Below are 24375 nucleotides of genomic sequence, written 5' to 3' on the forward strand. Positions count from 1 at the left end.
TGCGTGCCGCTATTGATGACTGGCCTCGTCGTTTCAGGGCCTGTGTCAAAGCCAGAGGAGGCGATTTTGATGATATTGTCATATGTGATTCCTGATTTTGTGTACTTCATTTTACTTATTATTTTATAATATATACTTTATTAAACTTTCGTTGGTATATTTTATGTAGATAAATATTATTGCAGTAACAGAATTTAATAACCAACTAGGTAGAAAACAATGCAATACATAAACACATAAATTGGATATGATGTGATCCGTTGAATGAAATTGACAATAAATAAATAATTTTCTATCCCTAGGCATTGTGTGAAACTTCTAGTTGTGTCAAAATATCGGGAAATCAATAATATAAACAAACATGGTAAATATCTCATTTCTTTTTATAATGGTTATAAATAGAAGGCCATGCAATTTTGTAACTCACTGTAATTTAATTAAATGTATCGTAAAAAAAGTTTTAATTCTAACTGTAAAATAGTACCTATTTTTTTAAAGGCTGGGCAGTAAGGGAAAACAGCGTTTTTTTTTGAAAAAAATACCGGAAAATCTGACTTACAAATTTGGACTTTCTTAGGTTCATTCTACTTAGAATCTTCTCCACCCTAGCATTAAAAAAAGATATCCTAAAATATCCATACCATTACGTCACATTTTAGTGTGAAAGAAATTTCAGTGTAAAACTAAAATTTCAATACAAATTTTCGGGTTTTTATAGCACGAGGATTGATTATGCTAGTGATTCTGAGTTGGAAGAACCCAAAAATATCATGATGTGTGAGAATCAGATTTTTAATATTTTTATGGAAAAACGCTCATATTTCTCATAAAATAATTTATTAATAATAGGTACTTGATAATACTGATAACAAAAAAAAAAAAGAGTCTCGAACCCACATCCTCTTGCATGTATTTCCACGTACATACCGCAACGCTATTGAAGCCTACTTACGCTGTGCCAAATTGTCTACTACAAGGATCCCAGTACGACTGTTTGAATGTGTGAGTGATAGTTAGAAATAGAGTCAAGAAACATTCTGTCGACATTAAGGGGTAGTTTTTGTACAATGAAGTGTTCAATGTTTGTTTTAATAGTTCAATATTTATTTAAAGAGTGCGCTAAACATAATTTACAGTATAGAAATACCAAAGACTACTCCCCAAAAAAATTAAAACTCAAAATTTGCAATTGTGGCGCCATCTAGTGAGGTTTAAGCTTTGGGTAACCTAGTCGAACCACCTTAACTTTTACTAAGTAAGGACTCCGGGAACTAAATTAGGAAATGCGAACCGATCGGGCGCCGCCGCCTTTACGCTTGCTTCCAAGACGACGCGCCATAATCATAGTCTAAGAGCTGGCAACTTAATAATGTTAATTGTTAAGTTAGTTTATTGGACCGATGGGCGTTTAACTGAGTATTTGTAACGAAATAAAATACAAATAGGTACAAAAATCAAATGTGTTTATTACAACATTATCTTTGAATTGTTTTACTTTTAAGTAAGTTTATCCCAAATTTAAAAGTTCGATTATTAAATCTCAGAGTTGAAAATATACAATCTTAATAAATAGTCCGCAGGGAAACACGAATATGGCAATTACCTACGTAAATGAATCTCTTGCAGTAATTGAAATATTTCACTTCGAGGATTTCCGTGTAAATAGTGCTTAAAATTGTGTGTAAATGCAATCCCTAATTTTTGAACGTACTCATTTATTTCCTGAGAAGGCACTCGGCGGCAGAATTTGTTCAACCTCTCGTGCTTCGAGGCCCTCACACGCTCTAAATTCCACTATTTGAACCACTCGCTACGCTCGTGGATCAATTTTGAAGTCTTTCGCTGCCTCGGGTCTGAATATAATAACAAGAAGTTAAACAACAACTTTGCCCCCTTGTATAATAAATAACTATTTAACCACACCTATGCGAGGAAACTACAATTTGTTTTAATTGCAACAATTTATATTACATGTAATAAATATTAATAATATGTAATATTTATTATTCAAAATAATCGTTTAAGTATTATTAGTCTATCCAACAAACTAATTAACGCGTGAACAACAAATCAAAATCTAATTACGTTAACTCTCTAGAGGATAAAATGCAACTTTACTCACTGTTTTTAAAGGGTAAAATCAGCCTGTACGAGCGGGTGTGGTGAAAAATATGTTTTGTTGTGTTAATGTCGAAATTGTTGAAAAGAAAGTACGATTCGCGAAAAGGTCACTAGCTCTTAGACTATATCAATCATCAACCTACTTGACGACGTAATTATAGGTACCTTCTTGTTTAACATTTTGTGATACATTGTTGTTGATATATGTGTGTACCTATAAGTTATTCATAAGGAATAATTTAGTAGGTGTTTAATAGACCTTACCCCCCCCAGGCTATTGAAAAATTCTTAGAAGTAGGTATTTACCTAGTCTAAGCTTAGGAATGCATAATTCATTTTAATTTGGTCTAAAGCGCTTTAGTTTTATGCAAACAAAACAAATGAAAATGTTATCGAATTTGATTAATGAGTATTTATGTTATGGTTTAAAGTTACCAGTTTGATTAATGAGTATTTATGTTATGGTTGCCAGAGCTCAACGAGGGTGGGAGGGGGTTAGGGTCGGCAACGCGCATGTAACTCCTCTGGAGTTGCAGGCGTAGATAGGCTACGGATACTGCTTACCATCAGGCAGGCCGTATGCTTGTTTGCCACCGACGTAGTATAAAAAAAAAGTTTAAATTCATCAAAATGACATCAATATCGTCCAGAATTTAAAAAAATGTTATATCTGCTTCCTTGTTCTTCCGTTTATTCAGACATCAGTAAACAGAACAATATATTTTATACGGATTAGATCGAGATTTAGGTTTCGAATCCATTGTGTATTTTCAAATTTGCGCGAGCGCCACGTGACACGACTATCGTGATCGTGCGGTGCGAGCCGAGCGGTAGCCCGCTGCTATACGCCTGCCCGGGAGGCGCGCCGGCCAAATATACCTAAACTGCGTAGTGACTTACGCGTAGTGACGTTTCGTGATCCCAGCGCATAAGGTGGTAAAAATTTGAACTAACTGTGGATAGCGTCTTTAACATTTGAAATGAAACTTTAATTTACGATTACTCCTGAAATATTCATTTAAATTGTATGGTGTAAGGGACCATCGTAATCTGTATGAAATGCTTAATATAACTAACGTATTTATTTTGATAATTGTTAATAATGGATCCATGTAAATAGCTTTGCAAATGCCACATATTACGTGATCTTTTTCTAGAAGTTAAGAATGGATATAGTAAGTTATCCTTAAAAGATAGACATTTAACATCGCGGACTTTTTTGTGGACCTATGACGAATGAGAAACAACACCACCATACATTGTGTTGTTATAGCTCAAACGGATTAGGCAGCGTTTTCGATTGAGGGCCTTATCACACTTGCGATTTCCGAGCGAGTTGAAAGCGAGGCGAGCACGCAACGACTTCGCCGCGTGCACGTTACGAGTTCGCCGCGAGTGCGTGACGATTTCGCCGCGAGTGTGCAACGAATTCGCAGCGTACTCGCGGGAAAATCGCTGATAGTGACCTGAGTCTTAGACAGTCAGTTACAAAATGGATTCCGGAGGAAACACTTCTGTTAGCTTTATTGCTTCGGAGATGTAAGAAACAAAAACAAAGACAGAAGAGACGGTTTTGGGAGGATCCATTTATAATTAATCGACTGCAAGGGAGTGACTATTATGTTCTGTTTTGCAAACGAATAAAAAATAATCCCAAAAAAATTCGTTCCTACCTGCGAATGTCAAGACTTACATTTTACGAATTGTTACAATTGATCCAACATGACATGCTTCCACTGACACTCGCAGATAATAAACTAAATTGGGTAGAAATGAATTTTGCTGACGAATATACAGCACGGCGGCCCATTTCTACTCGCGGCGAACTCGCTGCGCGCTCGCGGCGAAATCGCCACGCACTCGCGACGAAGTCGTTACGCGCTCGCGGCGAGATCGTTACGCACTCGCGGCGAACTCGCTGCGTGCTCGCTTCGCTTTCAACTCGCTCGCAAACCGCAAGTGTGATAAGGCCCTTAAGCTCCTAGCCAGCGTGATTTTTTCCGACAACATCGTTATATTTCAAACAATTTACACAAAACCTTAACAAGTTATATACTTAAGCCTTCCTCAAGAATCACTCTATTGATAGATGAAAGTCGTATGAAAATCTGTTCAGTAGTTTTTAGTTTTGGAGTAGTTTTATAAGATGTAGTGAATTGACGTTTTCCCCTCAGTGCCGGATTAACCATTAAGCAAAATAAGCACTTGCTTAGGGCACCACGTCTAGGGGGGCACCAAAATCATAGGAAAAAAAAACGCGCAGGCTGCATCAGCATCGCAGTCGTAGTGTAGTACTTATGTACACGAAACTTTTTGATACGTGTGCAAGTACCCATCTAATAACGAAGGGTCGTAAGAGAGTGAGGACACGTAAGCACATCTCCAACCTTACGCGGAGGCCATCAAAGCTCATGGCCAAAAAATCTTACCGTCGGGCTTGTGGCCAACCGATTTTCTCGACGTAGATTACCGATTTTGTAGCGTATTTTGGTCTCTCGCACACCAGATGTGTCGACCAGGCCGAGTTGCTGCAGAGCCGCGATCCTGCGACCTAATTGTCAAAGTGTAATAAAGGGCCCTTCGAATGCCGAAAAACAAAAGCATCTTATCAAGTTGCGCTTTCGAGTTAAGGCAAAGGCCGAGCAGTAGGAGGACCGTGATTACATAGGTTCGATTTCAAGCCACTCTTTTGCAGTTCGGCGTTAGGTCTTATGCGACGCCAGGCCTTCTACGTTATGCAAACTGCCCCACTTTCGCTTGGCCATGGATCCAAATCCATGCTGTCCTCTTTCGCAGCTGGGCTGCCTTGATCACACCTCGCCATTAGTTGTATTATATGATAACGCGCCGCGATCGAACGCTCCGGATGTCCAGCTATTCATACCTCGCCATTGGTCAAATTCAAGCCTTGCTTTCTTCCAGCTCGACCTTTGGCCTCATTCGTAAGCGCTGCATGATCGAACGCTCCGCGCATTCAGCTTTAGACGTTGCCTTTAAAAATACTTCACGATTTAGGCCAATCAAATTAGATCCAAAAATAGCGTTTTGAGGAATTAATTCCCAGCAAGCTGGAAATTGTTTTAATACATTTATTTGGTCATAAATGCGTGTAATCCCAGTTTGCTCTATCCCAGGAGGTGGGCATACATTTTGGGATCCTTAAGAGATATTTTTTTCCTTTGGATTGCCAAACCACTCGATGTAGAAGGAACCCACTATCAATTACAATAGCACTTGGTGGATCAGACAATGGTAAGAAAGCGTTTTCGAATTATTAACATGATTTTACCAAAAATAAAAAATGTCGACCTTTTTTTACAATTTAGGTACTACGAATACATATTAAGATACCTTAAATGAATCAATCAATCAATATATTTTATTGCAATAGAACATAGTTAAATTACATTTCGGATCCTCAGATATCAATTTTAATAATACTCGTAATCAGGGATCGGAAACCGGTATTTTTTGTATGGGAACGAAAACGGTATTTTTTCGTTCTTTGTTAATTAATTCATTTCTAATTGGGCAATCTAATAATACGAAGTCGTTATCTAAAAACACAACCGAGTCCTATATTTGGAGTATAAAATAAACCGAAATATATGTTTATTTCAAAGTTTTTCCAAAAAACCGGTTCCGATCCCTGCTCGTAATTAGAACAAATTTTCCGTCGGCCGTACCGCTTTCGATTTACAAGCAAAAAAACTGAAAAAGAGGAAACATTTATGCACACCTCCTGGAATGGAGCAAACTCGGATTACACGTATTTTTAGGTCGAAAAAATCTAATTGTATTGGCCTAATTGTGACACATTATTATTTATGAAAACGGGACTTATTCGCGTTTGATTAAGTTCTAAAATTACCTCCAACGTCAACGCCAGGAGAGGAAACGATGCAGCGGACGAACTGGCCAGGAAAGGCTCAGAAACGCCGGTATATGGACCCGAGCCCATCATACCCCTACCAATATCCTATATACACAACCAGCTAGACCTACATCACAGACAACTGCACAATAAATACTGGAATGAAATGGACACATGCAGGCAGACCAAGGATTTTCTACCGGAACTGAACCACAAACTCACCAAAATACTACTGAAAACACCTCGACACCAACTACGTAAAATAGTAGGATTAATTACAGGACATAACACACTTAACAAACACCTACACAATATGGGTAAAACAGACAGCCCCATGTGCAGAGCGTGCATGTAAGAAGAAGAATCAACAAAACATATTCTCCTAGACTGCAAACAGGTAGAAGTATACAGGAACAAATACCTAGGGAATCCGTGCACACTAGGAGAGGCAATTAGCAACCTGAAGACTTTGCTAGGCTTCGTGGAGGAGCTGGGGTGGTTAGAGTAGCGCTACCTCGATTTCACGCAAAATAGGCACAATGGTTGTCGATTTGCGGAAAATGCCCAGAAGCACTAACTAACTAACTAACTACCTCCAACGTCAAAATAATGATGTCGACTTTACACAGTCTTCTCCGAGACCATGGGGACAACGCCGTCCTTGAAACGTCGGATCAGAGGTAATTTTAAAACTTACCCTATTAAGTCCCGTTTTCGTAAACAATAATTTGCTATTTAAGACATTTGTGGCCATTGGTACTTGTTCTGACAAAAACCAATGGCCAATGGCTAAGCCCCTACTGAAGCTCGGCCTTTGCCCTTACATGAATGAGCTTCGCAGGAAAGCTCTAGAGGTTGCAAAATCCTGTGCGGAATACTGCCTATGTCTTACGTCTTCGCTTACACTTGGACCATGGTTGGCTTGGCCTCCGGACTTATGCGAAGCACGGTCTTCGAATTTTCTTACACTTGACCTTACCTACTCTTGGAACATTACTACTGCAGTTCTGTCAATTTCCGTGATAAAATGATGTGACGGATTGAAAATTCTATTCTCAGAAGTAATGCGGCAATAAACGTCATTCAATTTACCAAGAAAATTCAAAGTAATCTTGATGAGGGGGCACCATGGTCTAGAAATGCTTAGGGCACCAAAATGTCTTAATCCGGCACTGTTTCCCCTAGACTTGCGGACACTAGGTTGCGTGACAGTAGTGCACGCTCCCAATAGCCAAGAAGTTCAAGAATAGGCGGGTCCACACAGAGCGAGCATACGTGCGAGGAAATGTCCTCCACCGAGGCGGCGCGCGCGTTTTCCTCGCCTGAGCACGCCGCCTCGGCCGAGGCACGTCTACATTGGCCGGTTTGTGCACGTGGAAATGCCTCGCGCGTATGTTCGCTCTCTATGGACCCGCCTATTTACATGCGTGCCGAGAGTTGGCAAGCGTAAGGGACGCAACTACGAGGTGGAATCCGCTCGTCATGAATGGTAAAACTATTCCGTTCTCAACAGAGGTCAAATATCTGGGGGTAACACTGGATCAGAAACTGACCTGGAACAATCACGTGGACGGAACCATACAAAAGGCTAGATCAGCCTTGGCAATATGCTGTCGTTTACCTGGCAACCGATGGGGTCTAAAACCCAAAATTGCCTTATGGCTGTACACATCTATAGTGAGGCCGATAGTGTTCTTACGCCTCTGTAGCATGGAACAGGAAAAAGACGCAAAAGGTAACGGTGGCGAAGCTTGGCAGCCTGCAAAGAACTGCCTGTGTTATCGTCACCGGAGCCAGGTCATCCTCCCCGACAGCAGCCCTGGAGATCATACTGAATCTGCCGCCCCTTCACCTGCATCTGGAATTGGAGGCGAGATCTAGTATGCAGAATAGCGGCTGCAAGAAGAGGTAATCGGTTATCGCAAACTCTGAGACTGTTAAAGGAATCAGTGCACGATATACCTGTTCTTGGGATGCCATCCGACACCATGGCACCAAAATTTTGTCCACTGAAACTCTACTCAGTGGAACTCCCCAAGAGGGAGGACTGGTCAAACAGTCAAATTAAGTGGAAAGAAGGAAGCCTGAGGTGGTACACTGATGGCTCCAAATCCGGATCTGAAGTAGGCTGCGGAATATAAGGTGAAGCGCCTAGGAAAGGCATCAGCTTAAACCTAGGACGATACTGCTCCATATTCCAGGCAGAAGTATACACTATACGCCATTCTAGAATGTGCGATTTCGATCAACCTGCAATGCAACTACGGCAACCATACAATCTATAGCCATTCGGATAGCCAGGCGGCACTCTTGGCCCTAACCTCTGATGTCACCACATCGAGGCTGGTTGAGAACTGCAGGCAACTATTGAACCACCTAGGAGCCAGGAACAAGGTTGTTCTACGTTGGGTCCCGGGGCATGCGGGTATAGCTGGAAATGAAAAGGCCGACGAACCGGGGCTAAGGGGAAGAACCAAAGTCTTGAGCCGTTTTGTGGCATTCCCAAAAGCCTAACGCGGCTCACCCTAAAGACCTACTGTCACTACAAAACCATTCAGCTCTGGAGAGAAGCGACAGGCTTGAACCATTCCAAAGCGCTCATCAAGGCCTTTAGCAAAAATTCTTTCCTTTCCCAATCCTTGAATGCCTTAGCGCTGTCTAGGAACCAACTGCGCAACTTGGTAAGGGTGCTTACTGGGCACTGTGGCCTAATAAATAAGCACATACACACTATGGGAAAACGTGAGATGGGGTGGTGCAGACTCTGTATGGAGGCAGAGGAGACGCCCTTGCACATTCTCGCAGAGTGCCCTTGCCTAATGCGCACTCGTGACTCAACCCTGGGCAGACAAGTATTACGCCCGGAGGAGTTAAGGTCTCTCGAGATCAAAAAGATCCTGCAGCTGTTTTAAGTTGCAGGCTTGGATCGAGAGTAGTAGTAGGTGGCGATCACAATAGATCAGGGATGGTCGCAGTGATACACAGGTTAAAGAGCCTTACATAGCCCCTAACAAGAAGAAGAAGAAGAATGAGGTGGAAGGAGATAGCAATATCCCTTGCTCCGTTTAACGCATAGATACGCATAAAGCCCCCTCCAAACTATGCGCGTGAATCGCGGCGCGACTTCGCGGAGCAAACATTCCGCGACGTTGACGTAGACTCCACACTCGCACAACTTCACGGCGATTTCGTAGTTTGGTTCACGATAAGATGGCGCCGAAGCGTCAGCTGATCGGATTAAGTTTGCGGCAAGGCACTGATTCAAACTGGGAGCTGTCAAATTGATTTTTGGTTGATCAAGTTCGCACCCAATATAAGTATATAACCAAGTAGCCGCCATAGAAGGTTATGACAGTTACAGATTAACCGATTCGTGAGCGAATCGCGGCGCGAAGCGATTGCGAGTGTGGAGTCTTGCAAGTTCGCGCTTCGCGTCTCCTTTGACGCGGGCCAAATACCGACAAAAAACGGGGAATAAGGCGCGAAGGCGTGAACAATCTGCGAAATCGACGCGAGGACCATCCACACTCGCGTTCGCGGCTTCGCGCCTCGATTGGCGCACGAGTGTGGAGGGCCCTTTATATTGACAGAGAATATAGCCCTGGGCTCTAACCGCGAAAATCGAAGTTCATCGATTGCGGGCATTTTTCTCTGTCACTCTAATTACGTCTAAGTAGGAGTAAAAGAGAAAGATCGCTGCAATTTGCGAATTTGGGTTTTCGCGGTAGGCCAAGGAACAATAATTTAAATCGATCGATGAAATCGCATGCAATATCGACATTGTCTGACTGGGACCTTGGTGCGGTGCAGCGCACGTTCGATCACTTGGAAGGGCTCCTCCGCCTACGCCAGTCTAAGGAACGCAGCTATGCAGTGGAATGAGATTACTTGCTCCCTCTAACGTATAAGCGTCCCTTGGACTGGCCTACGCTGGGCCATCGTGTAGAGGAGCCATAAGGTGGTCCCCCGTACGGCCGTTAAGGAGGCAGCTACATAAGTAAGAGCGAGAAAGAAATATTTTGACCGCACCAAGGTCGCGGTCCGGTGCGGTCGTCTGTAAAATGGTTTGTGTTAGTAGAGCACTTTATTTTACATTTGTAAAAACGCCTTAACCTTTTTGTTATTTGCTATTTAATTTTATTTGATTGGTCTGGCAACACGAAGACTCCATCTTTTCTGTCACGATGCCTCCTAAGAAGCAGCCTGAAAAGTCCGGTAAGATATTATTTTTAGTAGTTTAAACCTATGATTTATAATGAATATATAGTTTCATAGTGTTAGAACTTGGTCGCCTCTTATAATATATTTTTCGGGCGCAAATCATCGAACATTTGTTAAGTTAAAAGAGTATTTCAGATTGACATTGGTATAGCCACGCGGTTATGTTTCATGTGTAGCTTATTTTTTTGGATAATTTGCAAAGTAATATATTGTTGAAAATGCGCTGAGTGATTAGTGTTAAAATAGTGAATGTAGATCTTTAAATCATATCTGTGCATTATGTCAATCATTACAATGATGTGTGTATTATAGGTTATGTTTTTTAAGACCAGAATGAAACGCGTTCATATCAGTTCAGATTCAGTTATTAACTTACCTAACACCTTCCAATCAAACAATAACTTAGAATTCTACTTGATATTTACTGTTTTCGTTATATCCTAGTGCTCATTGACGATGTTGTTATTGTAATTATATTATTGTTCTGTAAACGTTTTCCATCGTTTTAGGCTCCGCAGGATCCAAACCCGCGGAGAAGAAGCCTGCGACGGCTAAAACGCCCGCAGCGGCTCCTAAAACCGCGTCAGCCCCTGCTGCAGCTGCTAAGCCAGCCTCAGCCAAGACCCCTGCTCCCGCACCTAAAGCTGCGGCGCCGAAGTCTGCTCCGGCGGCCAAGCCTGCTGCTTCTAAGGCTGCCCCTGCCCCAGCTGCTGCTAAGCCTGCTGAGAAGAAGTCAGCTGTGCCTACGGCCAAGCCTGGCTCTGCCAAGGCTGCTGCCCTGAAGGCCAAGTCTAGTGCTAAGCCTTCAGCCAAAAAGGCTGCGTCTGCCACTAAGCCAGCAAAGCCCAAACCAGCTGCCGCTAAGCTAAAGATTGCCCCTAAGCCTAAGAAGACTGGCATTAAGGGACAGAAGAAGGTTGTCAAACCTGTTGTTAAGGCTCTTAAGGCACAAAGGAAGGTAAGAAAATTTAGATTTTCAATATGGAAATACTACACAACTACCAATTAAAATTATTGTTGAATTAATTGTGATTAGTGCTATTGTTATTACAAAATATGTATTATTATATAATTATGCCTATATTTTCAGGTTGTCAAAGGTGAACATGGCAAACGTGTGCGAAAGATCCGCAACACTGTGCACTTCCGCAGGCCCAAAACTTTTGAGGCTCCTAGGCACCCCAAGTACCCTAGGAAATCTCTGCCCAAGAGGAATCGGTAAGCTATTTATTATTTAATACAGATATAAGTAAGACCTAAGTGAATGATTGTTACATTAGAGTGTTTTTGTATTTTTGACATATCTTTTAAACGGAATAGTGTGTACAACAGATTGTACTGGGGACTGCATATTTTATGTTTTTTTTTTTAAGATCTTTATAGAGTTTGTGATATATTTTTTTAAAATTTTGTTCCACATGATGTGAAGAACTAAATTTACCGCTCCCCTACTCATTTTGAAGTGTTTCAAAATGAGTGTATGAAGATGAAGTCAGTCAGTTGCCAAAATTTCTACGAATAAACTCAAATATATTAACTTATAAACTAGAGACACCACAAATACGACGGCGCCACCTCGGTATATTCGGTATTAGCCTAAAACCACAATGCTTAGCATGTCTTTTATATAATCACCCCCTTACTATTCATAAAACTTTATGGGCCTGATTTAGTTAAATTATGTTTTATCCCTATCTTACAAATTTATAAGTCAAAAAGACAGATAAAGACAAACGATTTATAGCTCATTCAGGCCTGTAACGTGTTTCTGAATAACTCCATCACTCTTGCCTTATAAGGTGAGAGTATTTGTATTATTTGAAATTTACTAAATAATGACATGATGATAACTTTGTGGGAATCTCATTGAAATATAATGATATCAAAATTACACAATTCTGATTATAGATTATCATAATTTTTTATAACTACAACGATATTGTAACATCAGATATTTCATAAGACATTTGTGTTTTTCAGCATGGATGCATACAACATCATCAAGTTCCCGCTGACCTCTGAAGCAGCCATGAAGAAGATTGAAGACAACAACACCCTGGTGTTCATTGTGCACACCAGCTCAAACAAGCACCACATTAAAGCTGCAGTTAAGAAACTGTATGACATTAATGTTGCTAAAGTGAACACCCTTATCAGGTTGGTATTTAAATTTTTTAGCTTGTACTTAATTAGACGTAATTGCCATGTTAGATCATTTTCAGAAAAAAAGTTTCATTTAGTACCTGTGATGAACACAAGAGTTGTAAGTTTTTCAAAAATAAGTGAATGGTTTCATTTTTCCGAAAACCCCCATAAAACAAGATAAACCTAACAAAAATAAAACTTTCTGTCTATAAGTCTGAAGCGACCATTGATAATGCATTTCTACTAACTGATGTGATCTGAGGGGCCTACGGCGGAAAACGCTATGTGTAATTTCTTTATCTGCCTCTCTTAACACTAGAATATGGTCGAGCAATAGAGAGGCAGATAGCGAAATTTCGATTTTCGTCTTTCGCGGTAGGCCCTCTGAACAGAAGAATAAAGTTTCACTTTTTGTTAGGCTTCTATAAAAGTTGGTTTGATTGATTTATTAACATGCCATGATATAACGATTCTTTTTTTCATGTAAGTACTCTAGTTTCAATTAATTGACAACACCAATTTATTATAGTCCAATTTGTACATTTAATTACCACAATATTTCTAGATTAACCCTTTACCAGGCCAAGGGATATATTTCACCCACATCTTATATCGGTTACCGTAGTCAGGTTTTAACTCCAAACCACCTACAAAATATTTTGTCAATCCCTGAAAATATTATTTTATGATCTTCATTCACAACACGCTTCTAAATTGCGTAATATATCTTTGGCAGCCGTTTAAATTCACTTGAACGCTAATTTCAGTAAACTACGGAGAAATTCGATCACTTTTCATAATTTCTATGAAACAGAAGTACATAGGTCGAACAATTTTTTGATATTTTGTAGATTTTGAGTGTTGAAAGCTAATGTAATCGGAAACATTGCTAAATATTCATGCATTATTATGTATGACCAGAATTAGGATGTGGGTTGACATTATCCCATGGCCTTATTAGAGTTTAACTGTGTGGGAGCTATATTTCCCATGGCCCGGTAAATTGTCTTGTCATGTCATAAAAACTCACGTAAGTAAGTGATTTTTTTTCAGTGATTGATATAATGTTTCGTAGGAGATTTGGAGTTAAACCTTGACTATTATAACCCATATAAGATGTGGGTGGAATATATCCCTTGGCCTGATCAAGAATATAATAAGACAAAATCTAGTATGACAGTTCATTACTTAGACAGGCGATGGGATAACCTTAACCCACATTTTTATTTCTGGTTTAAAGGAAGATCTCCGACGTTCATAAATACATTTTTTACAAGGCGTTCAATACGGTTGCAACAGAATATAAAGTACGTATTAAGACACGCTGGTTCTTCGGGGCCTGGTAAAGGGTTAATGTACTTCTCAAATTTCCCGCCTTCCAAATCAAATAAACCCTTAAAATGATGATATTTTGTGGGAATCTCATTCAGAGCGAGCATATACGCGCGAGGCAATTTCCTCGCGCACAAAACTGCCAGCGCGTTCAGGAGAGTTAAATAAAACGCGCGCGCCGTCTCGGCCGAGGCACGTCTACGCTGGCCGTTTTGTGCGCGAGAAAATTGCCACGCGCGTATGTTCGCTCTGTGTGTGGACCCGCCTATTGATTACGAATGATATCAATTTGACAAAACCAATTTATCATAGTCCAATTTGTACATTTAATGACCACAATATTTCTAGATTTATATTTTTTTAGCTATACATATGCTACTCAATATTGTTGTTTTTCAAATAAAACTAACCCTTAAAATGATGATACTTTGTGGGAATCTCATTGATTAAGAATGATATCACAATTACACACTTCTGATTACATTGCAAATGGTATGATTCAGAAATGCAGCATTACAATCTTATAACACATTGTTTTTCTCATTTCCAGACCTGACGGCAAGAAGAAGGCGTACGTACGGCTAGCCCGAGACTACGACGCATTAGATGTTGCCAACAAGATCGGCATCATATAAGCGGATGTTTATTCTATATATAATAATAAAACTCTAAAAAAATTATCCAGGTTGTATCTTTTAATTAATTACTAGTAAATAGTTTTCTCTTGCTGGGTGTAATTAGGCTGCCGTAGCCAAAATGGTATGGTCCTTCCGTCCGTCCCGCCGCACGCCTCTCCGTGTGTCATCCAGCCATTTATTTCATAAAGTATACTTACAAGGTAGAAGAGACCCTTTATTTTATATTTCACTTGTCATGCTCGTAAACTGACATTATTAATTCACGTGTAAGCGGCATAAAATGTCATACTTTCAAGCGTTGGCATGCTATCGTACGGAATTCAAACTCGCACCAAAAAAAAACGTACAGTAATTGTACCTACGCTAATTGGCTACTTGACAGTTTTTTGTGTTCCGTACAAAACTTTGTTAACGGAACACTTGTGGAATCACTTCGGTGTTGCAAATTGGTTAAATGCGGTTTTCTCAGAGACCGTTTTATGGAGACAGCTAAAATTTGGAACAGTTACAGCAATTATCGCCACTAATATTGTAAATAAGTAAAAACTGCTAATTTTTTATTTTAGGGGGTTGAGAGGGGTAAGCTGAATCTATTTTTTAGGGTTCCGTAGCCAAATGGCAAAAAACGGAACCCTTATAGGTTTTATTTGTAAGAATCGTGTGGGGTACCATTAGAAAGCTTGCAAAAACTTGAGCCAATAGGCTGATTTTGAGTTCATTTTACGAGCAGTATTTACGATAAAACATGCAATACTTAAAGTTGCAAGTTTTCGTACAATAAATTTCTCCTCTATCCTGGCGATTTTCGCAAAAACTGTAGATAACTGGAAGCTAAGCAGACGATAACCAACTAAAACGAGCATGGAGACTGCAGGAAAATTATCAGGATAACATTATCTAGACTGCAGCCTGAACTTAGGTTACTTAGGGAAACAATACTTAGAACAGAATACCGTGAAAACAGATTCATCTAGTGAAAATGCGTTTTCCCGGTCAAAATGTTTTAACTGAAATCAAGTTGGAATAATTAGTGAAAACTCTGCGTCAACTAGTTTCGACTGAAAAATCCGAGTTGCAACTTGTGAACATGCGTTTCAGAAGTACTAGTTTTACTTGTAAAAAACCGGCCAAGAGTATGTCGGGCCACGCTCAGTGTAGGGTTCCGTAGTTACTCTTCCGTCACAATAAGCTAAACTGGAGCTTAAAGTATAGTAAAGTTTTCATTTAATGTCTTTCTTAAGCTCTACTTCCACGATTTTTTTCATATTTTTTGGACCTATGGTTCAAAAGTTAGAGGGGGGGGGGGACACATATTTTTTTTCTTTCGGAGCGATTATCTCCGAATATATTCACTTCATCAAAAAATGTTTCTTGAAAACCCGTATTAGTTTTGAAAGACCTTTCCAACGATACCCCACACTCTAGGGTTGAAGCGAAAAAAAAAATTCACCCCCACTTTACGTGTAGGGGAGGTATCCTAAAAAAAAAATATGTTTTTAGATTTTATTGTACGACTATGTCGGCTTTATTGATTTATATATCCATGCCAAATTTCAGCTTTCTAGCACTAACGACCACGGAGCAAAGCCTCGGACAGACAGACAGACAGATGGACATGGCGAAACTATAAGGGTTCCTAGTTGACTACGGAACCCTAAAAAGGGGTTTGAAGTTGACTGAGGTCACGCGGGTTCAAGTTCAAACCCCGGTCCGTACCAATGAGTTTTTCGGAACTTATGTGCGTAATAACATTTGATATTCACCAGTCGCTTTTAGGTGAAGGAAAACATCGTGATAAAACCGGACTAATCCCATTAAGGCCTAGTTTACCCTATGGGTTGAAAGGTCAGATGGATGTCGCTTTCGTAAAAACTAGTGCCTACGCCAATTCTTGGGATTAGTTGCCAAGCGGACCCCAGGCTCCCATGAGCCGTGGCAAAAGGCCGGGACAACGCCAGGAAGTTGTTTTTTTATACTACATCGGTGGCAAACAAGCAGACGGCCCGCCTTATGGTAAGCAGTATCCGTAGCCTATGTACGCCTGCAACTCCAGATGAGATACATGCGCGTCGCCGACCCTAACCCTCTCCCAGCCCTCGTTGAGCTCTGGCAACCTTACTCACCGGCAGGAACACAACACTGAGTAGGGTCTAGTGTTATTTGGCTGCGATTTTCTGTAAGGTGGAGGTACTTCCCCAGTTGGGCTCTGCTCTAGATCTGGAATGACATCCGCTGTGCTGTGCCCTACCACACAGAGCGATGACATTCACAATGCCCATACCTCTCTTGTAGACGTAGTTTAAGGACGTACCCGGGTCTGTTATACATATTTAAATATTAGGTTCGTATCTGTTCATCACACAACCCTTATCCAGGTTTACTACAGCGATTTGACTGATCAGATGATCAGCTGTCAGTCATGGTCATAGTTTGAAATCATCAACACTATTAAATAAATATAGAATTAACAACTAGCTATCTACGAGTTAGTACTCTTACCTCTATGCTCATATTAATGCCAACTTGCCAAGAACCAATTTACTAATGACTTAAACATGTATTAAATCCCGTTCCAATTTTGAACTTAGTTCTGTTCAAATTAAGTGGTATTTAGAAGTATATAGGTCAACCATTGTAGACTTACCCCCTTATTCAAAAACGTCTACTAAAGTTGACAAGCCGCTAATAATCGTTTGTCCCTTTCCATCATATCAGTACGTCGGAAAGGGACATACAAACCTTCATCCCCTTTGAACCCCCCTTAGGGGTTGAATTTTCAAAAAACGTGGACATATATTTTATTTGTAATCGGCTATTATGCCTTTATAAGAAATTTCAAAGCATTGGTAATGGATTCAAACTTTCAACCCCATTTAACCCCTTTAGGGGATGAATTTTTAAAACGCTGATATTACTTTTCTTGCGTTTTAATAATATGCCTACCTACAAAGTTTCATATCCCGCATTCAAAAAAATATTTGATCTCCATACAATCTTTCAACCTCTTTTTTCATGACCTTAGGGGATGAATTTTCAAAAATGCTGAAATAAGTTTTCTTCTATTTAAATAAAATACCTTTTTACAAAATATCAAATCCTAGCTTAAAATAAAACTTGAACCCCATACAAACTTTCATCCCCTTTTTAACTCCCTTAGGGGTTGAATTTCTCAAAATCGCTTCTTAGCTCTTGTACACTTTATTAATGCAACCTAGTATGTACATTGTACATTTCAACTTTCAAACAAGACACGTGCATTTATATATACAGTGTGTCCCTAGCCATTGGACAAAGCCGAAATGTACATATGCATTAGGGCATTAGGGTATTTAGAACCAGTGTACAAAGTATCATAACAACCGGTGTAGCGGTTTCGAAGAAATTAACAAATTACCATATTTTACTTTGGAGCAACCTGTATGTGTTAGTAGCTCCTAAGGTAATATCCTAAAAGAATAGTATGGAACCTTCTTCGACCTCTTCGATTATTATTTTTATTTATGACACTAATAAGCTTCTGACTTTTGAAAAATGTCATCATTATTAAATATTTCTAACAAATTGTCAAAAACACTGCCAAAGATTAACACAGTATGTTTCTTTTTATTGTCGATTATTGCAAATAACTTTTGTACGAAAAATTATTTTTTATCTTTTGATTAATTATTGCCAAATGTGATGGTTGTCGCTGAGGGCGAACCATACATATCCTTCAGCCTGAGGGGCTTAGTGAAGGTTTCCAGGCTAACTCAGGGTATGGAGGATAAGCTGATAGCAAACACAGGTTTCACTTAGCTAAATGGCGTCTTTCGCGCCCTTTATTATTATCAAGAACCTTATACTTAACTAGCAAGCTATATATACACGGATATCATTAAATAGAACCGGCGTTACGCGATCGGCCCGCTGGCCCTGGGTACGGCGGGAGATCGGAATGTTCCCCGGGGAATGGGGTCAGGAATAAACCTCCGGCTATCTACGCGAGAACACGCGCGGCCTATTCAGGTTTAGCGGAATCGGGGCACTGGGGATAACCTTCCCGGCTAACTACGTGAGGACACGCGCGGCCATGGAAAGCTATACTACGGGGGAAAGGAAGGAAGAGTTCTGCGGCTATCTACGCGAGAACACGCGCGGCCTATTCAGGACTCGGCCCTACGGGAAGCCCGGGACGAACGCGAGAACGCACGCCGCCACACCGGGCTGAGCAGCCGTTGTTTCCAGCGCGGGCTCGAAACATCGACTAGCTAATTTAAAAAAATATTAACGTCAGAGCATTCCTGAGAAGTAACCCGTGGGATTTCAGTGTTTGTCGAATGGCTAAGGTCACCCTGTATAGATAGAAGATAGTATATTAACCACAATCAACCTTGCATTGTTTGTTTTATACTGTACATTAGCCTGCTTTTTTTGAGAGGAAAGGTGATAAGGTCACGTGATCGCTTTTTCATTCAGACGTATTAGTCGCCATTTTCCTCTGTGTATATTAACATGGAATAATATATTTTGACGCAATGGAAAGTATATTAACTAAAGCTATGTCCCTTTGCTTAATTTGTAATATCCAATGAAGAATGAGTGGAGAAGCGATTGTCCACTATCATCTTAAACCTGTTCGAAATGGGTCTCTATTGTTTCCCATAAAGTTTTAAGTCGTAATTGTTTGCCCGTATTTTCGTTAGCCATAATTTGGTGTTTCTCAGAAAGGCGTAACTTTTCAGGATTGCCATAAAACAAACCTAACCTATCTATAGGATAACCTAAGGAAATTCCTGAAAAGCTAACGGTTTCAGAGTTATGACTAATGATAATATGACTATCATTACATTATGACTTTCGATAATTATGCGAAAGAAAGGGATCCGGTTCGAAATACTTTTCAGCATTGAAAGAAGTCTTATAGCTTTTACATATGGCTACCTATATATACGGAACACTACGACTCACCGCAGTCGTGACTGGGGCTTGGCTAATTTTTTAAATAGCTAAAGGCTAATTACAATTACTTCCCATCATCCCTCATCCCTCCCTCGTATTCATCGGACAAACATTTATATTTAGATTATACAAAAATATCACCAATGTCAAACCGAAACACAGAACAGAAAGTTGAAAATTTCAGAGCAGGTTATATTATGAGTATATATGTTATGTTGAGATGGAAAAGCCCAAGTATTGCGCATTGCGTTCCGTACGAGGACAACTTGCACACCATTCAAGAGCAAACTGGTTTGATGTCTGGTTTAAAATAACGCTCCGCTGTCGTCATCACACTGATGAGAAAAACAGTATGTACCTAATCGTTTGTATATATACGTCCAACCTACATTAATTTGACCGAACCTTTGGATACCTAACTATTTAGTCAAGATTACGTATTTAAAAGGTCAAGATATGCCGCAAGTGCGTGGCGCAATGAATTAACAGTGACGTAAAATGCGTGTTCAATACAATGGATACTTTCAATAGCTTTACTCTGTATATTATTTATATAAAATCTTTCATATATACTTATTGAAAAGATTAAGAATTCGGTTATCGAGTCTCTAACCACAATTTAACGAGTATTTTTTAATATGTATTGACAAAACTCTGACAATAACAATGATCCTAATCCCTCTTACCCGACGAATATATAAAGAGAACCAGGCGACTGCTGTATCTAAAGACTTGGGTTTGGGGTTTTGATAAAAGAGTCAATAAATTATGATTGGAAATTAAGGTCGGCAACGCGCATGTAACTCCTCTGGAGTTGCAGGCGTACATAGGCTACGGAGACTGCTTGCCATCAGGCGGGCCGTATGCTTGTTTGAGTTGTTTGCCACCGACGTAGTATAAAAAAAAATTGCATCAGTTCAAGGTGAATAATATCATGAGGTTACTGTTAACTAACTACCCGAATGATTTGTTGTTTTTTTATACTACGTCGGTGGCAAACAAGCATTCGGTCCGCCTGATGGTAAGCAGTCTCCGTAGCCTGTGTACGCCTGCAATTCCGGCAGGAACACAACACTATGAGTAGGGTCTAGTGTTATTTGGTAGTTGAAGATAGGCCATTATCCCTAATGTCGAAACGATTGACATTGTCACGTGTGTGCGTATAGATAGGTATCTATATCTAGACACGAATACCGACTGCGAAACCGTGACGTGACAAGATTTCTAATGTTTGTAAATGGACTCTAGTGCCTAATCAAATTTTATGATAAGGGGGCTTAGACCAAATAGTAGATGTATCTATCGCGTTACATGAATTAACACTGCACCAGCTCGGAAAGCCTCTGTTTATTCTGTGAAACAAGTGTACAAAGTTGAATGCAAATTTAGAGATATTTCTTCACGCTAGCTGGTACAACGGGCTTTTTAAATTTTTGCTAGCTCATATACCTACCAATAGAAATAGACAGTTTTATTTTTCATTTACTTTTGTTAGTTTTAAAATTAATGGCGCCATACAACTCATGACTGGAGCAAAAACACATAGTTTTAATTTGTTCATAATATTGAAACTAATCTGCAATCTATAATTAAATACATCGAAAAAATAAAGGACGAATAGGACATTCAACTTTTAACGCATAAATGAGTAGAAATTTTTAATGCCGTTAACATATTCTTTTCCAAAAAAAAACTAACTGCGGAGGGTTGGTTCCAAATTATCTAAGGTGACACGGGCCGGGGCCGGGACTGAACAAAATATAACGCTACTTATAGGTATATATAGTATATATATAAATCTTGAACAATTTGGTGCTAACGTGCTAACTTATAGTACATTAACTATCGCTCGCTAGAAAATTAAATCAAACATTGTGGACAATCAACCTCGACCCACCTTTATGTTTCGTACCATATATTACAACTCCCAAATCTTTTCTTATAATTTGGAATTTTCTTTTTGTATTAAGTATGTTTTAAGATAGTATAAACCAATGAATTTCAATTAATACCCAACGTTGGGAAGATTAAAATATTAGTAAGTATTGAGCCGGTAATTGCACAGTACAGGTTCTCAATTCTCGTAAATCCCCGTCGGAATAAGGAAAACATTAACATACGATTTCCGTTTTAATTCTACCTATAGTGCAACTAAAGACTTCATCGGCATTAGCTTAAAACTATGCGAATTACTTTTGCGAATGGACTTTTTTACAAAACACTTATTGATTGAAACAAGTTGCCAAAAAGCAACTCTCTTAAGTCTAGGCCTTAGTGAAGCAAAAAAACAAGCACAAGTTCACGACAGAGCGTCACCTAACGTACGCACTGACGTAACAAGCATAAGTGTTGACGTAAATTTAAGGTACCTATTAGATTACGAGTTTTAACGGGTTTCGTTCGCAGTAGGAAGAGGTTTTTTTAATGCAAAAGCGAGTCAGTTACCCATTTCCTATCATAATTTAATTATGTAGGTATGTTGAAATTGCTGAATGCTGTGCCTTTTCGCGAACTTTTTACAATAATTTTCGTGAACCTCTGGGGTTCGCGTATACATATTAGTGTCCGACCGAAGATTTGGTTTCAGCCGAAACTTACGAAATGGTACATCTTTCTATGAAACTAAACTATGTGACAAAGACCAAAAGTTGGATAACAAGTAGGACAACTATATTAATATACCTACTGATTTATGTATACATAAAATTAATTGATTTATGGGAAAACACATTTCCCCTATGTAGGGCGCCACTGGACGGTCGATGCAGTCTTAATATGAGCATAAAAGCGGTTTTATTACATTTTGTCAACGATTTTAACAAGTCTACAAAAGTTTTGGTTTCGGCCGAAACTAGAGCCAAAGCCGAACCATCGGTTTCGGGAAAAAACATGTTTCGGTCAGACACTATACATATCTTACCAAGAAATCCTGGTTGTACGAGTACGTCATTGGTCTAAAAAATCCACCTAAATCTCAAACTACTTAAATAATAGTATTTTATACAATCGTGATATAATAGAGATCTTTTCAGTCGAGTACCGTGTTTTGGCAACGAAGCTTGCTGAGTTGCCAAAGTGAGGTACGAGATTGAAAAGTATGATTATATCACTATTGTATACAATACTTTTTCTATGAGTCAATAAAAATAATACTCACATTCACTGCCGGGAACCCACCTGGTGGGCGCTCGTGAACTTTGTTCAGATGCCGGACAACCCGCTGGGCGGGTTGTTTTGTACCCAGCTATAGACCACCGGTTTCTGGGGTAGTGCGCCGTTTTTTGTCTCGCAGTGAATTAATAAACAAGCCAAAAGTATACAGCGAGCAGCTGCGATACCTTCAAACTCGTACGCGTCCCGGCGTGGTCAGCGACACCTTCTCGTAACTCATGAGGCCCTGGTACTTGCTCCTTGCTAAATTAAATTTTTAGACAGTTTTTTCTCGATTTTGGCCACCGTAGCCTATGGAGACTAACAAGCAATGGTAAGCGGTTTTCGTAGTCTATGGATGTTGCTATATTAAGGGTGTCACATGCGCGTTTATGACTTATGAAGCAATAGTTTCTACTATACAACCTAAAATAAATAAATAAATAATTTGAGCTATCGTTTAGTTTCGTCCTCTCGACCGCGGCGAGCTGTGATTGGTCCATTTCATTATAGTTGACTAAACCGTTTCGAAATGAATATTATAGTTGAGTTGGGAGCCCATACATGAAAAGTACCTACTTAATTACAATTTGGTATACGAAATCTTAATTCAACCATTACAGTCGACGAGTAGAAAAAAAACTTAGATTTTCGCTTTTTCCATATATTCAGTAACTAATGGGAATAACCCTTTAACTTTTGGAATTTTTTCCCACCAGTGCCAACTACTGGGAAAAAATCCCAGTAGTTATAGTTACCAACTTACCATTGGTATATAAATAAAACGTGCGAAAAAAATCAGAGTAGTTACCACTGGTAACTAGTGGGAATAAGCCTCCCCGCTATTGCAAACCGGATTGATTTTCAATCCGGCCGGATTTCGGCCATGATCCGGCCGGACCGGATCCGGATTGGTATAGGGATATAAAAGTTACTTAAGTGACATATTTTTCTAGTTTTTTGCGTAATACGTATTTCTAAATCTATAATTTGAAGTTAACAAATAACTTCTTAAAATTAAAATAGAACTTAGTAGTAAAAAGTGTTACAATGTCAATATCACTTTAAAAACAAAATGTGAAATCGGTTTTTTATTATATTTAACCATTCACAAGTACTCAAATTTTCGATTATAATTATGAATTTGAGTAGTTTCCAAAGCCTGATGATGGGATGTGGGGTGGGAAATGGAACTCCTTGAAAGGACAAGTTTTCGTAACTGTTCTTTGATTGAATTCTTTGTAACGTTGACATCCATTCTAGTAACAAAAGAAGATATAAGTATATTTTACTTTTAACCCAAATGATATTAAATGCGCTACAATATTATCTTGCTCTCATTTTTTTGTGCGAGAAAGTAGTAGAATGTATGATTTTTAAAAATGTTGTTTAGGGATAGAAGGGCAAATTATAGGGAACGAAACACGACACGTCGATCTCGTGCAAAAATAATAGAGTGTAGGATTAAAACCATCGCGGAAAGGGACTCCCTAAGAAAAGTTACATGGATCAAGTAAAGAATTGGCTAGACGTAGAGTAACAGTACGTACGAAGATGAAGGAAATTGCATAAAATTGGATGAAATTGTGAAGACAAAAGATTCTCTCTTAAATTTGAATAGAAAAGAATCTATATTTTATCATATATATAATCGGAGTAAACTAAAGATTATCAATATACATATATATGATAAGCTCAACTCAAGTCGGTTGAGTACCGCCGACTTAATCCTGTTCATTTGTTTAGTTTTAATCTGCTATCACAACATTATGAATTATGACATAACATTAACCTTCTCTCTAGCATAAATTACAAATGCCTTCCATGGCATCTCCATCCCTTAATATTTCCTTCTATTACAGTATTTATGTAATCGTCATATCATGCCACCAACATGAAAGAAGAAGAAATTCTCTCCTGTTCCCAGTTATCATAAATATATTTTTATCTCACTAT

At 39.3% G+C, this 24375-nt stretch overlaps 1 protein-coding gene across 1 annotated transcript; it reads left to right on the forward strand.

The window, feature by feature from the left end:
* Positions 1-10070: 10070 nt before the first annotated feature.
* Positions 10071-14373, forward strand: LOC133521412 (large ribosomal subunit protein uL23). Its single transcript, XM_061856360.1, has 5 exons — positions 10071-10210; positions 10726-11174; positions 11307-11434; positions 12197-12373; positions 14244-14373. Exons 1-5 carry the CDS (start codon positions 10180-10182, stop codon positions 14326-14328), a joined length of 870 nt encoding a protein of 289 aa, XP_061712344.1. The 5' UTR covers positions 10071-10179; the 3' UTR covers positions 14329-14373.
* Positions 14374-24375: the final 10002 nt, after the last annotated feature.

This window comes from Cydia pomonella, chromosome 9, assembly GCF_033807575.1.
Source record: "Cydia pomonella isolate Wapato2018A chromosome 9, ilCydPomo1, whole genome shotgun sequence".
NCBI lineage: Eukaryota > Metazoa > Arthropoda > Insecta > Lepidoptera > Tortricidae > Cydia > Cydia pomonella.